This window comes from Gymnodraco acuticeps, unplaced genomic scaffold (genome assembly GCF_902827175.1).
Source record: "Gymnodraco acuticeps unplaced genomic scaffold, fGymAcu1.1, whole genome shotgun sequence".
Taxonomy (NCBI): domain Eukaryota; kingdom Metazoa; phylum Chordata; class Actinopteri; order Perciformes; family Bathydraconidae; genus Gymnodraco; species Gymnodraco acuticeps.
Window position 1 is genome coordinate 703,795 of NW_022991046.1, and position 14,182 is coordinate 717,976.

General features: G+C 38.8%; 2 protein-coding genes across 5 annotated transcripts in view; both read left to right on the forward strand.

The window, feature by feature from the left end:
* The window catches only part of cdk18 (cyclin dependent kinase 18), a 64,895-nt gene extending 56,223 nt beyond the window's left edge, over nt 1-8,672 (forward strand). For all 4 annotated transcript variants that reach the window (XM_034236565.1, XM_034236566.1, XM_034236563.1 and 1 more), the window contains exons 11-16: nt 2,007-2,104; nt 2,200-2,305; nt 3,584-3,626; nt 3,715-3,805; nt 4,470-4,547; nt 5,684-8,672. In XM_034236565.1, the coding sequence (XP_034092456.1) occupies nt 2,007-2,104; nt 2,200-2,305; nt 3,584-3,626; nt 3,715-3,805; nt 4,470-4,547; nt 5,684-5,718 (451 nt within the window). In that variant the 3' untranslated portion in view covers nt 5,719-8,672. The remainder of the gene's footprint in view (nt 1-2,006; nt 2,105-2,199; nt 2,306-3,583; nt 3,627-3,714; nt 3,806-4,469; nt 4,548-5,683) is intronic.
* Nucleotides 8,673-12,827: 4,155 nt separating this feature from the next.
* The window catches only part of mfsd4aa (major facilitator superfamily domain containing 4Aa), a 12,767-nt gene continuing 11,412 nt past the window's right edge, over nt 12,828-14,182 (forward strand). Inside the window, exon 1 of the mRNA XM_034236545.1 lies at nt 12,828-13,136. Within this exon, the coding sequence (XP_034092436.1) occupies nt 12,904-13,136 (233 nt within the window). The 5' untranslated portion in view covers nt 12,828-12,903. The remainder of the gene's footprint in view (nt 13,137-14,182) is intronic.

A 14,182-nucleotide genomic window follows, 5' to 3' on the forward strand; every position in this document is an offset into this window, starting at 1 on the left:
ACTTTCTACTTCTTACATTTTGAACCCAAATACCTGTACTTTCTACTTCTTACATGTTGAACACAAATACCTGTACTTTCTACTTCTTACATGTTGAACTCAAATACCTGTACTTTCTACTTCTTACATGTTGAACCCAAATACCTGTACTTTCTACTTCTTACATTTTGAACACAAATACCTGTACTTTCTACTTCTTACATGTTGAACCCAAATACCTGTACTTTCTACTTCTTACATGTTGAACACAAATACCTGTACTTTCTACTTCTTACATGTTGAACTCAAATACCTGTACTTTCTACTTCTTACATGTTGAACTCAAATACCTGTACTTTCTACTTCTTACATTTTGAACTCAAATACCTGTACTTTCTACTTCTCACATGTTGAACCCAAATACCTGTACTTTCTACTTCTTACATGTTGAACTCAAATACCTGTACTTTCTACTTCTTACATGTTGAACCCAAATACCTGTACTTTCTACTTCTTACATTTTGAACACAAATACCTGTACTTTCTACTTCTTACATTTTGAACACAAATACCTGTACTTTCTACTTCTTACATTTTGAACTCAAATACCTGTACTTTCTACTTCTCACATGTTGAACACAAATACCTGTACTTTCTACTTCTTACATGTTGAACCCAAATACCTGTACTTTCTACTTCTTACATTTTGAACACAAATACCTGTACTTTCTACTTCTTACATTTTGAACACAAATACCTGTACTTTCTACTTCTACATTTTGAACTCAAATACCTGTACTTTCTACTTCTTACATGTTGAACTCAAATACCTGTACTTTCTACTTCTTACATGTTGAACACAAATACCTGTACTTTCTACTTCTTACATGTTGAACTCAAATACCTGTACTTTCTACTTCTCACATGTTGAACACAAATACCTGTACTTTCTACTTCTTACATGTTGAACCCAAATACCTGTACTTTCTACTTCTTACATGTTGAACTCAAATACCTGTACTTTCTACTTCTTACATTTTGAACCCAAATACCTGTACTTTCTACTTCTCACATTTTGAACACAAATACCTGTACTTTCTACTTCTTACATGTTGAACACAAATACCTGTACTTTCTACTTCTTACATGTTGAACACAAATACCTGTACTTTCTACTTCTTACATGTTGAACCCAAATACCTGTACTTTCTACTTCTTACATGTTGAACCCAAATACCTGTACTTTCTACTTCTTACATTTTGAACACAAATACCTGTACTTTCTACTTCTTACATTTTGAACACAAATACCTGTACTTTCTACTTCTCACATGTTGAACTCAAATACCTGTACTTTCTACTTCTTACATGTTGAACTCAAATACCTGTACTTTCTACTTCTTACATGTTGAACTCAAATACCTGTACTTTCTACTTCTTACATGTTGAACTCAAATACCTGTACTTTCTACTTCTTACATGTTGAACTCAAATACCTGTACTTTCTACTTCTTACATGTTGAACTCAAATACCTGTACTTTCTACTTCTTACATTCTTACAACTAACACTTATTGTTCTATTAATATAAAGGGAGGTCAGGTACTCTTTAACAGCTGCTAGTTATGGGTACTTACATTTCGAAGCCCATACTTCTTTACTTGAGTAAATATGAGTACAGTATGTGTACTTCTACTTTAGTAAAGGATATGTGTACTTTTGCTATCTCTGGAAAACGCACACAGATCTGGTAAACCAATGAGGATTAAAAGCGTTTCTCTAGCAGCCTCCAGCCTTTTATGGGCTCACCTAGCTACATATCCTCTTCTGTGACCACAGGGCGCCTCTTCATTACTGCGTCAGTGATGGAACAAAGGGTTGCACCGTGCCCACTCTCACCACATGTTTTTGCACTTATGATCGGCGCTCTTTGAAGTGTGTTAGTGCGTTTGATGATCACCTAGGGTCGATAATTGAAGGGCTCTTTTTATTTGCTCCTCGTCCCTGTTTCTTCCTCTCCTCTCGCAGGGGCGTGGGCTGCATCATGTTTGAGATGGCAACAGGTCGTCCAATGTTTCCCGGGGCCACGGTGAAGGAGGAGCTACACTTAATCTTTAGGCTTGTGGGTAAGAAAGCACAGGCTAAGATTGAGTAATATGTGCAATGAGAAGAAGTGATGTAAGCATGCAACCTTACATGTCTTTGTTTCTTTGTCTTTCAGGCACTCCAACTGAAGAGACTTGGCCTGGTATCAGTAGTAATGAGGAGTTTAGGTCTTACCTGTTTCCTCAATACAGACCTCAAGCTCTCATCAACCATGTGCCCAGGTAACAATAACTGTTACTGCTCAGATGAGTAGTGTTTCAGGAACAATTTAAAAGACTCTACAATGTCTACAGTCATGCTTGCAGCTTTAGGAGCGGCTGTGTTCACTACTTTAGCTTTGCTTTTAGAACGCTAACAGATGCTAACTAGGCTAACTGCACACTGCCACTTTTGTTATAAACTGAATAATCAAATGGTTAATCTGATGTCAACAAGGAAAGGTATAGAGTGGTGCACGGATGACTTATTTTGTTTGCCGATCCGGAAGTTAGCATCACAAGGGCTCACTCGTCAAAAAGCGAATGGGGTTTTTCGATTGGATCTGGTAGCTATATTGCAGAAAATAAGCTCTGTGGTAAACACTTTTGTTCAGCAGGATTGTCTCCACACATTATTAACAGTATGTGATTTTCAAAGCGGAAATGCAATCGCCAGAAGTGAAAAGCTAACGTTATGATATAAGCATCTTCTTATTACAGACACATGCATTTCCTAACATTCGGTCTATATGCTGTAAAATGTATTATCTCTTGGATTTACACACGGCATCTATTGCACGTCTGTCCGTCCTGGGAGAGGGATCCCTCCTCTGTTGCTCTCCCTGAGGTTTCTCCCATGTTCCCTTAAACTGTGGGTTTTCTCTGGAAGTTTTTCCTTGTACGATGTGAGGGTCTAAGGACAGAGGGTCTAAGGACAGCGGGTCTAAGGACAGAGGGTGTCGTTTTTCTCATACTGATCTTCTGAACAATCTGTGCTGTTGTATTTGCTGTAAAGTGTCTCTACTGTAGGCTATTTTTATTTTATGTACAGCACTTTGGCTCGACTAAAAATCGTTTATAAATGTGCTATATAAATAAAACTTGATTTGATTTGAAGCCAACTACAAGATGGTTGTGCATCACTGACGCTAAGCTAGAGGTTGCTAACATTCAGCTTGATGACGCTAAGTAGTCTCATTTAGCCCCTTGTTATCATCCGCCTTTTTTAAGACACAAAGAAGCTTAAAAAAGTGGGGTATTTACTATTTACTGCCTTTTATGTCGTAGAAAAAAGAAAAAATCCACCCTTTATAAGAAAATTGTATTCGAAAAAGCAAGTTATCTGTCCATCTTTTAGCTTACTAATAAAATATATTATTGCTTTGAAAAATATAGACCTTTTGGGGGATCATTTGTGGAAAACACAAACAATTGAAGCTAATGTGTATGTACTTTCCTAATCAGCATGTAGTTGTTCCCTTAATAGTCATACAGACTGATTTTATTTGTTCTCTCCATCAGGTTGGACACAGAAGGGATCGACATGCTGACTGCTCTGCTGCTGGTATGAGACAAAGAAAAAGGACTGACTCACCTGAATGTGAGAAGAAGTGGACTGTGATTAATGTGCTGCTTTTATTCTGTGATTGCAGTACGACAACAGGAGCAGAGTCTCTGCTGAAGCCTCTCTACGATACCCCTACTTCACCAGTCTGGGAAATAATATACATAATTTGGCAGACAGTAAGCACACACACACACACACACACACACACACACACACACACACACACACACACACACACACACACACACACACACTTTGAGTTGTGTGGTTGTGAACATACAGTATGACTCAACTTCTTCTGAAAAGTGCCACTTTGCCTTCTTAGCGGTGGCCTTTCCAAAAGTGCACATGAACTGCACATTGCTAACAAGGAATAACATCTGAAAATACGTGACAAAACACATTGTTAGTTTTAAGAGCTTTGGGTTTAAATTCATTGAAGTGCTAACCAGAATTCTTATATAAGTGTATACCATTACCACATTTTTAAACTCGCATGTGGCAACATATCTGCCTTTTGTAGTTTTTTGTCAATGTCTTTTATTATTACCACATAACCCTGTTAGCTAAACTCCATGCCATTGTTTTCAAGTCAAGTGCTGAGATCACCAGAACTCTTATCATTTTTGAAACCTTGCATTTGGCTAAAGTATCTGTCTTATTTAGTTGTTTGTCTATGTCTTTTATTATAAGCATATAGCCTGTTAGCTAAACTCTACGTCAATGTTGTCAACCTCTGTGTTTTATCGCTCTTAAAGCGGAGAAGCAGTTTTCCAGTGATCCTGAAACATACCTAATTTTCATGCTTCGAAGTCATCCTCTGTCCCTTTTTGTGTTTAGCTGCTTCAGTGTTTTCCCTCAAAGAGCTCCAGCTCCAGAAGGACCCAGGCCACCGCAGCTCAGTGTTTCAGCCTTTAGGTAAGATCCTGCTGCAAACACTATTTATTACCAGAAGTTAGTATCTCTAAAGCAGTGCTTCTCAAAGTGTGGTCCGTGGACCACTGGTGGTCCGTGAGCGCCCCCTAGTGGTCCGTGAGTATATTGGTAAAATTTCACATTTGAAATAAATAAATAAATTTAAGTTTTCCGCACTCTCGCGGGAATATCTCCGCAATGGAGCAAGCTTAAGTTTCACTTTAGATTGCATGATATAGCCCAGCGCAACACCTTCATCACACATGTGGCCACTTGTTTGTACCATTTTCAGGCGATTTGTAAAAAACAATGTGTTTTTGGATATGTGTGGAGTTAGGTGGTCCGCGAGTATTTTTTTATTGGTTAAGTGGTCCTTGGTATGAAAAAGTTTGAGAAACACTGCTCTAAAGGAAAGCCCCTCATTTGATCCGGAGAAGCTAGACTTACCAGACTAAGTTGACTATGTTCTTCTCGTCTGTATACCTATGCACATCGTGTGTATATGCCATGCATTCACACGAGTTTGTTTATTATTCTCAAAGTCAATTTTAATATAACACAAATGTTTTGAGTCTCACTGATATTTATTGCATGATAACTCGGTACGTTTCCAGATTGTCTGCTATGAAACATATTTAAACTAACCTATGTGTTATCCCTGACAACAACATCTCAACTCATGTAGTGACTGCTGACTTTGCTAATTAGCAGAGCTCTGCAATGTTTGCTATTACACAAATAAAAATACCACAAGTCTGATAAGAACTGTAAAGACAATTTAAGTGAGCAAGGACTAATTCAATACAGATTACTGTCATACATGTATTTATTTATATACTCTAATAATGTCTTAATGTACTTAACATGTCCCTCTATGACTTTACTTCCCCCTGGTAAAGTTATTGAACTTCATGGCCTAACTCATAATGCTTAATTTATTTAAAGTTTACATTATTTAATCTTTTTTTTATTGTTTGCAACTCGTCGGTTTACAAGTGTAGAGATTACATGAAGTACAGAATTTGGATCTAGATATATGAGTCATTGCAACCAAACTGTATCATATATTTCAATCTAGCCAACAGTGAATAATCATCATTCTTTCAAAAAGAGTTCAATCTCATTTTGTCTCTCTTTAGGTCGAGGAAAGAACCGAAGACAGAGCATCTTCTAGACGTCACCGAGGAGATCAGAGACGCTCAAAGGAGAGAAGTCGCCTTTTCCTACGAAAGCACAAAGGCCATCAAAGCTCAGCTCGTTCACAAGCATGCTCACCTGTGTGCACACACCTACATGTACACACAGACTCGTGTGCACTCACTTATTTCCAGGGAAGTTCACCACGGAGACTCACACATGGTTTCTGGAAATACACTTGTGAAATGACTGAGCAGAGATACACTCATACAGAACATATTTGCACACATTTGCACAATCGACGACACTGAACATGCTCCCATTACTTATTTTCAAACATGATAGATGTATAATTATTCTGCTGACACACATATGCATTATAGCTCATGATTCTGACCATTAGGCCCCTAAAATACAAGCTGCTCTGTTGTAGTGTACGCAAACTTGAATAGTTTCCATTTAGAGCACACCCAGGGCATCAGCCATTTAAGGTAGCTATAGCACATCTGGAACCTCTATACACTTGCAGGTGCAGACATTAAGGTTGTAGAGGTCCGTTCAGTCAAACAACTTGTTGAAAAAATGTGCTAAATGTTTGTCTGACTAAGATTAAGGCTTGTCTCTAGTCAAATGTAGCTTAAAGATTCACCTTCCACTTCTGAACTGCAAAAAATTATCTCGCAGCTCGAAATATTAATGCTAAGATCATAAATTCCCCAAATGCACCTCTTACAAACCTCCAAACACTATGACCAGAAACCAACGAGAGGGTTTCTATAGCGACTAAATAGCCTGCTAACAGGAACTAGCTAAATAACGAGTAAAGACTTTGAACATTTAAATAATTTATGTATTTGTTAGCTATAGATAAGCTAACAAGCTAATTGAGCAGCCAAAAGCTATCATGAGGTTGCTAGCATCTAACATTTCACAAAGGGTCAACTAAATACAGTAGCTAACACATAAAATATAGATTTCATCATTGTGTTTCTGACTTAAAAGTAGAGAAAACATATTTAATCTAAAAATAACCGCTTATTAAAAGCCCAAAGTGCCCTCAGGTTGCTGAAATACCCAAAATGCTAACAGTGGCTAAGGCCTTTCGTGCTAATGGGAACTTGTTAAATTACAAGACAAGAGTTTGAACAATTAAACAATGTATGTATGCGTGAGCTATACATAATCTTATAGGCTAATTAAGCAATGGTTAAATCGGTCAAATTAACAAAGTACGCTAGCTAAAACATGATATATGGCGCTAATAATAGTTAGCTACCGGGAGAAGCAAGCTAGCTAAGAAGCTGCGATGATTTAAACAACTTAAACGATTTATGTGTTATTAAATGGTTGGACACCTGTCAGAAGAGTCCCAAATATGGCAGCTATGGATGTGAGTCTTGAAGTGGTACATTCCCAAGCAGTCAGAACACTGAAGTAGTAGCAACACACTGTTCATTTAAAGTAATTGTACTCATGTGAAACAAACATTGAACCAGCCAAAAGATTCTCCATCACGTAACAAAACTCCAATGTAAAATGGATTAATGTCGACAGATTTGTTTCAGTACATCCAGTGTTAAGAGCTGACTTACACTCCAGTTTTTGAAGTTGCCTTAGTAAAATGTGCATGATATTTCAGCTTGTGAAGAATCCTTTCTTTTAATCTAGTGTAGCCAATGTGTTAGGCAAATTTTGCTTTGTTGTGTGTGTGAACAACGCACCATGAGTGTGTGTATTTCTTAGTCTCCTATTTGCACAAACCAGAAGTGTCCTCTGAAGCTTACTCCTTTCCTATGTGTCCTCCTATTCATGGTTCCTAAATATGACCACATATTGTACCGACGTCCTTAAGCTCTGATATTCTTACCTACAAATACTGTCTGGTAGCAAATAGCTCTTAGTAGGACTCACCACTATCCCTTATTTTTTGCACAGCAATTGCCAGGGAGCAGCGTTTAAATATAGAACATATGGTGTGACTAAGAAAAACTAGAGAATATGCTGAAGTGAAACCATCAAATCTTCCTTATATAATGTTCTTTACATGTGACTTAGCCCAGGGGTTATGCATACAGGAGGGATCTGTGGACACAAATGAATAAGGGTTTGCGGCTAAACTGCCCTCTCCTTAATCTGCCCTCTCCATCTGCTGCAGGTCGAAGAAAATTCCCCGTCATACAAGTCATATGAAATCCAGAAGTAGACATTAAGCCTTTCATCTGAAGGCTCACTCAGTTCTGATTGACATGCGGGTATTCAGGCCGAGGTATGGTTAAAACGAAATAGGTCTGTTGTCTAATCACCTCTGAAGGCAACAGCTATCATCTATGTTCCTTAAATGAATATCCGCAGCAATTTAATCATCTCTAGATCAAATGATCAAATCACCCTCCTACGGCTTAAGGCTTACTGATGTTATACTCTTTCCAACCTACGCCCTAAAGACAGTTGTCCTATTTTCTTTAGAGATTGCTGTGTCCGTATTAGCTGAACAGATTTCTAACCATATCCATTTCCCTCATTAATTGGCAATTTGAACCGTGAAGATAGCCCTCAATTGCCAAAATGTGATTTTATATCAAGAACATAACTGGGACACGTAATAACCGTTCTAATTGGGTTAACAAAGTACAGTCTTTCCTCTTGAAAGCTTGGGAGAAGTTCAAATTGTGTCTATTCGTGCTGTATGGGACATACATGCTTCTCACGTTTTATCTTTAGAGACTTTTACAGAAATTGTTGAATGCTGCATTTTAAGTCCCAATGTTAAAAAGGTAAAGATCATCCAATAAGGACTTTGTTTGAGGTAGTCCATACAGTACATGTAATGCCCCATTGTCCATACATACTGTAGAACTGACGACTCTCACATGACTATTCTTGCAGACTGGGCTCTGGTTTCAGACAGAGGGTGAAAAGAGGTGCTGCAGCACAGGCAATATGAGAAAAATAAAGAGCTTTTTGAACATTAAAGCCACAATAGAGACACAAAATATGAACCTGAAAGTTAGAATGATATGTCCTCTTGCTTGCACTCCTAACATGTCACTGAGAACTGAGAAAAGCTTTTTGGATAAAAGGCAAAACGTCTTCAAGAAATCTACTGCAAGTCTACAGTTACGTTTGATTTATAAAGACAACTTCTATATGATTAAGATGGACTTTTATTAATCCCTCGTGGGGAAATTGTTTCTCTGCATTTGACCCATCCTAGTGTTAGGAGCAGTGTGGGGAACGGTGCTTTGCTCAGGGACACCTCGGTAGCACCTGCAGGTCACCCTTGAAAAAGAGATCTTTTGATCTCAAGGGGCTTTCACCTGGTTAAATAAAGGCTACAAACAAACAAAACTTGGTCTCGCCGGGACTTGAACTGGTGACCTTCCAGTTGCCAAGCCCCTATCGACTTCGCCACCACGGCCCCAACACCGTCCTAACATGATTAGGACCTATGAGGCTAGATTGTTTACTAAGAGCAAAAGAGACTGTTCAGAGACTACAAAGGTAGAAGTAAAGTGAATTACGCTGAATGAAGATTCACGTTCACCGTTCATGTGTCAGAAAGAGCAAGTTAAAAGCAGAGTAGAGAAACTTCAGAGGGATGTATGTCTGTGGGTGTTACTCTTCCAACCTCTCCCTTCCTCCCCTCAGTGGCAGAAGTATTACTGTGCATTTAGTCGTGGTAAATGAAGCTATTTTAAATACTGTAATGAAAAAGAAATAATATATATGTATTTTAACAGATGTTTTCATCTTTCTCAGTGAGTTTTATGCCGTTTAAAAATAGAAAGCTGTATTTAAAGTATAATAAAGAAAAAAACCTGTAGATGTCTAAATGTTTTATAAAAGATAAGTTTAGATTTTGTATGAGATGTGATATTTTGTGGGATTTGTCTACACTGTTATGAGAAATTGAATGTACTGTGACTGCCAAAAGGCATAACATTGATTGAGTCATTGATTGATTAATGAATAAATAAACTATGGAAACTCTGGCACACACTCACCTTTTTTCAACTATTTACGAGGTTATTTTTACAATATGATGTACTTCTTTGAGGAGGTAGTATAAGGGTAAATGTACAATAACATAGATGAACAGAAGATGGTGCTATCGCTCTAATTCTTGCACTGGAACATTGCATAACAGCAAGAGTTATAACATCATGAGTCAAATCTGACCTTCTGTGGACTGTGACAGTGCTGAGTGTTTTATTAAATTATGATTTACTAATAAAAATAGCATAAAATAGAAATACTTCCAATTAAGAAACGTATTCTAGTAAATGTACTTAGTTACTTTCCACCACGGCCTGTCAAAGCCCCACCGATACATTTCCCACTGTTTTCTCAGCTTGTCTTATGAAGTACATTAAATTAAATATGTAGACAACTGGTTCAGTGATGGATATATAAACGCAGGGTTAAGATTTGCTTGTGCTTAAGTCATTTCTTCTAGTAAAGTGTTTAATTGCTACATCCAAGGGCGTCACTTTGTATTGAAAAACTGTGGGGGTTTTAAACGGTCTTCAACATGAGAATTTAGCAAATGTATTAGGCATACTGGTATGGGAGGCAGGTTCAAACCCCACTGCAGTCAGCATGTCGTTGTGTCCCTGGGCAAGACACTTCACCCCAAATTCCTCCTGTGGGGATTGTCCACAGTATGTAAGTCGCTTTGGATAAAAGCGTCTAACATGTAATGTATGACATAGATCATTATAAATTGGTCCAAAAAGCAGGCTATAACACTGCAACAATGAGAACATATTGTTATTCACACAAATATATTCATCCATATGCATAGTCACTTTTTTAGAAAATGTTCATTTGTTTCTTCATTTCAATATTTGCTTTCCCGTTTTGAAGAACAAAAACCAGCGTTCTTTATATTAATTTGACACTTTTATCTTTTGGGACTGTTAATCAACAATCATAACAATTAATAATGAATGAATTTCTCCATAGGATTTTGGAAAATAGCTCAAAATAAGGTTTTAAATTTAAGAGACGGATCACGTTTTGTTCTACAACGTTAAATCCATCAGCAGTGGAGCACTGGTGATTTCTGAAGAGTTTACGTGTCTGAAAAACGATGGTTGTTAACAAGTGGCTGAATAGGACTACATAAGTTGTCGAGGACTTTGTACATCATTATGCCGAACACGTAAACACTCCCGCTAAGTTTCTTTGCCCCTGTTCTGCTTGAAAGCAAGTACCTGCCTCCTGCAAACTGTTCAAACTAATGCTTCAACTTGTACAATTTTGAATCTGTATGTTTGAATATCGATCTTAAGTTGGCGTGACGTTTAAGTCGTGCGACCCTGCTGTACTCGGTGTAGTTCGTTTATAGAGAGGCGAAGTCCCGCCCATCTACCTTATTTCGGAAAAATTATGTATTGAAGTCAATAGGCGCATTCACACCGCAGTACTTTTCCCACAAAGGTTCATGAGAACTTAGTTCATGAGAACTCTTTAGTTCTCATGAACTAAGTACAGATCGCGTTCACACCGGAATAAGTCCCTGGGGAGGATTAGGCAAATTAAGCCGCTGACGTCACTTCTTCTTCTTCTGCTTTGGGTTTACTGGCAGGCCGCAAACCACTTCACGGCGTATACTGCCACCCAAAGTGCCCGGCCGGAAGTCCCCGGAGTTGGGGACTAGCTTCAGTAGAAGCTGCTGGGAGTTAATCGCCAGAACGCCGACACCTCATCTCCACCGCTCCCATGTTTTATGTTGTGTTGCCATAAGTTAGTCTCTCTGCGTTTCTGCGCTGGGCTAATGCTAATGCTAATAATGCTAATGCAAGGATAATAAAATGGCGGCTTCACAAAACTTTTTGGGAGTTTTACGGGGCGTGGTTTGCAATCCGCCCAGCCAATCAGAAATATAGCTCTTTTCTTACAAGAGAGCCGCACGAAAGTCCCTGCTCTCTAGCAGGGACTTTCGTGGGGGTAAAAAGGTTCTCATGAACTAATTTTAGTACCGGCTCTTTTTGGTGTGAACGCGATAAAAGAGTTCTCATGAACCTTTGTGGGAAAAGTACTGCGGTGTGAATGCGCCTATTGGAGAGAGAAAGATTATCTGTCGATCCCGTTTGAATTGTGCCACGAATTACACATATGATGTTTGTCAATCTTAAAAAATAATTTCCATGTCAAAAAAGTCACAGTTTGTCGTAAAACTGTTTTAAATATGAAATTGAAAGACTACAAATCCCAGAGTCGCGTAAGTGATGTCATTAACGTTACACATTACACTTGTGCACCGAAACCTTGTAAAGCCGGTCCCGCATGCTGGCTCTTACGGAACCGACTAACTCCCCTTTTCCGTATGTACAGTTCTCAACATGCCCAGACTTGGAGTGATTTTCACTTATTTTAATACTTTTCGCCTCATTCTGAAAGAAAGAGGTGAACTGTGCTAACGTGACGGCCATCTTGGTGTTGGTGACGTGTGCGAGACCAGAGATGTAGTTGAGCGTTTCACACACAACAAAGTGTTACTTCACAGTTTTACGACACATTTTAAATGTTTTGACTTGCAAAATTATCTTTTAAATTGACAAACATCATATGTGTAATTCGTGGCACAATTCAAACGGGACCGAAAGATAACGTTTCTCTCTCCATTGACTTCAATACATAATTTTTCCGAAATAAGGTCCCAAGGAGGTCCACCGGAAGAGGAGGGACTTCGCCTCTCTATGGCATAACGTTAGCCTGTTGCTTCTGGCGATTAGATTTATGATTCGAAAATTATAAAAGTAGGGTAGACATGTGGATATTATCCGGCTGAACAAAACGTGCATCTATCAAACAGGTTCGTTTTCCACAGACCTAATTATTTCAAGCAATTTTGCAAAATCCTATGGAGAAATCCCATTGACTCCCTAGATGAGGGAACCGGTAGTGGTAAAATGCTAACTCACTTCCGGGTTTTAGGACTCATCACTGCGCCACTCAATAATAAATAAAAACAACAATTACAGTAGCTCCAACTTCATCACTGGATCTGTAAGCATCCACCCAGTGGGCGGTACATTGGTTTATCAGCCAATCAGCGTCAGTCAGCTAAGTGGCACTAAACTGGGAAAGTGCCCGGACTGGTCAGACTGTGTTTACTTTCTCCTCCGGTATTGAGTGGAGGTCTGTCTGACAGAGCTGCTCACACTGAGTCAGATTCATGAGAAGCTCCGCAGAGATCCGGAGGTGAAGCTCCGACATGAAGCTGCTAGACGAGCGGATCTGGGCGCTGTTTAAGTGCCACTGGAAATACACGCTCACCTACTGGAGTGTTTTCTTCAGCTTCGGGCTGTGCATCGCCTTCCTGGGCCCCACGGTGCTGGACCTCCGCTGTCAGACCCACTCCAGCCTGCAGCAGATCACCTGGGTCTTCTTCTCCCAGCAGTTCTTCCTGCTGGTGGGCAGCAGCCTGGGGGGGCTCTTCAAGAAAACGTGAGTGAGCTGAAGAGATGGCAAAAGTACACACATCCTTTACTCAAGTAGAAGTACGGATACTCGTGTTTAAAAATGCTCTGGTAAAAGTAGAAGTACTGACTAAACTTCTTTACTCAAGTTAAGTAAAAGTAAAGAAGTATGGGCTTCGAAATGTACTTAAGTATCAAGTAGGCTATAACTACCATCTGTTTTAAAGAGTACCTGACCTCCCTTTATATTAATAGAACAATAATGTCATTGTTAGCTAATGAATGTTTCCATGCTGAACAACGGCAACATGACAACGTTTCCATTGGTCCCTCTTCTTTAGAGAAGACCAGGAAATTATGGATACACGGATCGTGTTCAAATCAATAGGCACGCAATGACTCTAAAGAATAATGATCATGCATCAAACACATATTCAGACTAAAGGAACCAGCTGTTTGGAAAATGAGAGAAGTAGAAAGTACAGGTATTTGAGTTCAACATGTAAGAAGTAGAAAGTACAGGTATTTGGGTTACAACATGTAAGGAAGTGAAAGGTACAGGTATTTGGGTTCAACATGTGAGAAGTAGAAAGTACAGGTATTTGTGGTTCAACATGTAAGAAGTAGAAAGTACAGGTATTTGAGTTCAACATGTAAGAAGTAAGAAAGGTACAGGTATTTGTGGTTCAACATGTGAGAAGTAGAAAGTACAGGTATTTTGGTTCAACATGTGAGAAGTAGAAAGTACAGGTATTTGTGTTCAACTGCTAAGAAGTAGAAAGTACAGGTATTTGGGTTCAACATGTGAGAAGTAGAAAGTACAGGTATTTGAGTTCAACATGTAAGAAGTAGAAAGTACAGGTATTTGTGTTCAAAACATGTAAGAAGTAGAAAGTACAGGTATTTGTGTTCAACATGGGAGAAGTAGAAAGTACAGGTATTTGAGTTCAACATGTAAGAAGTAGAAAGTACAGGTATTTGTGTTCAACATGTAAGAAGTAGAAAGTACAGGTATTTGTGTTCAACATGTAAGAAGTAGAAAGTACAGGTATGTCGTCAGAAAAATAAGTAGTG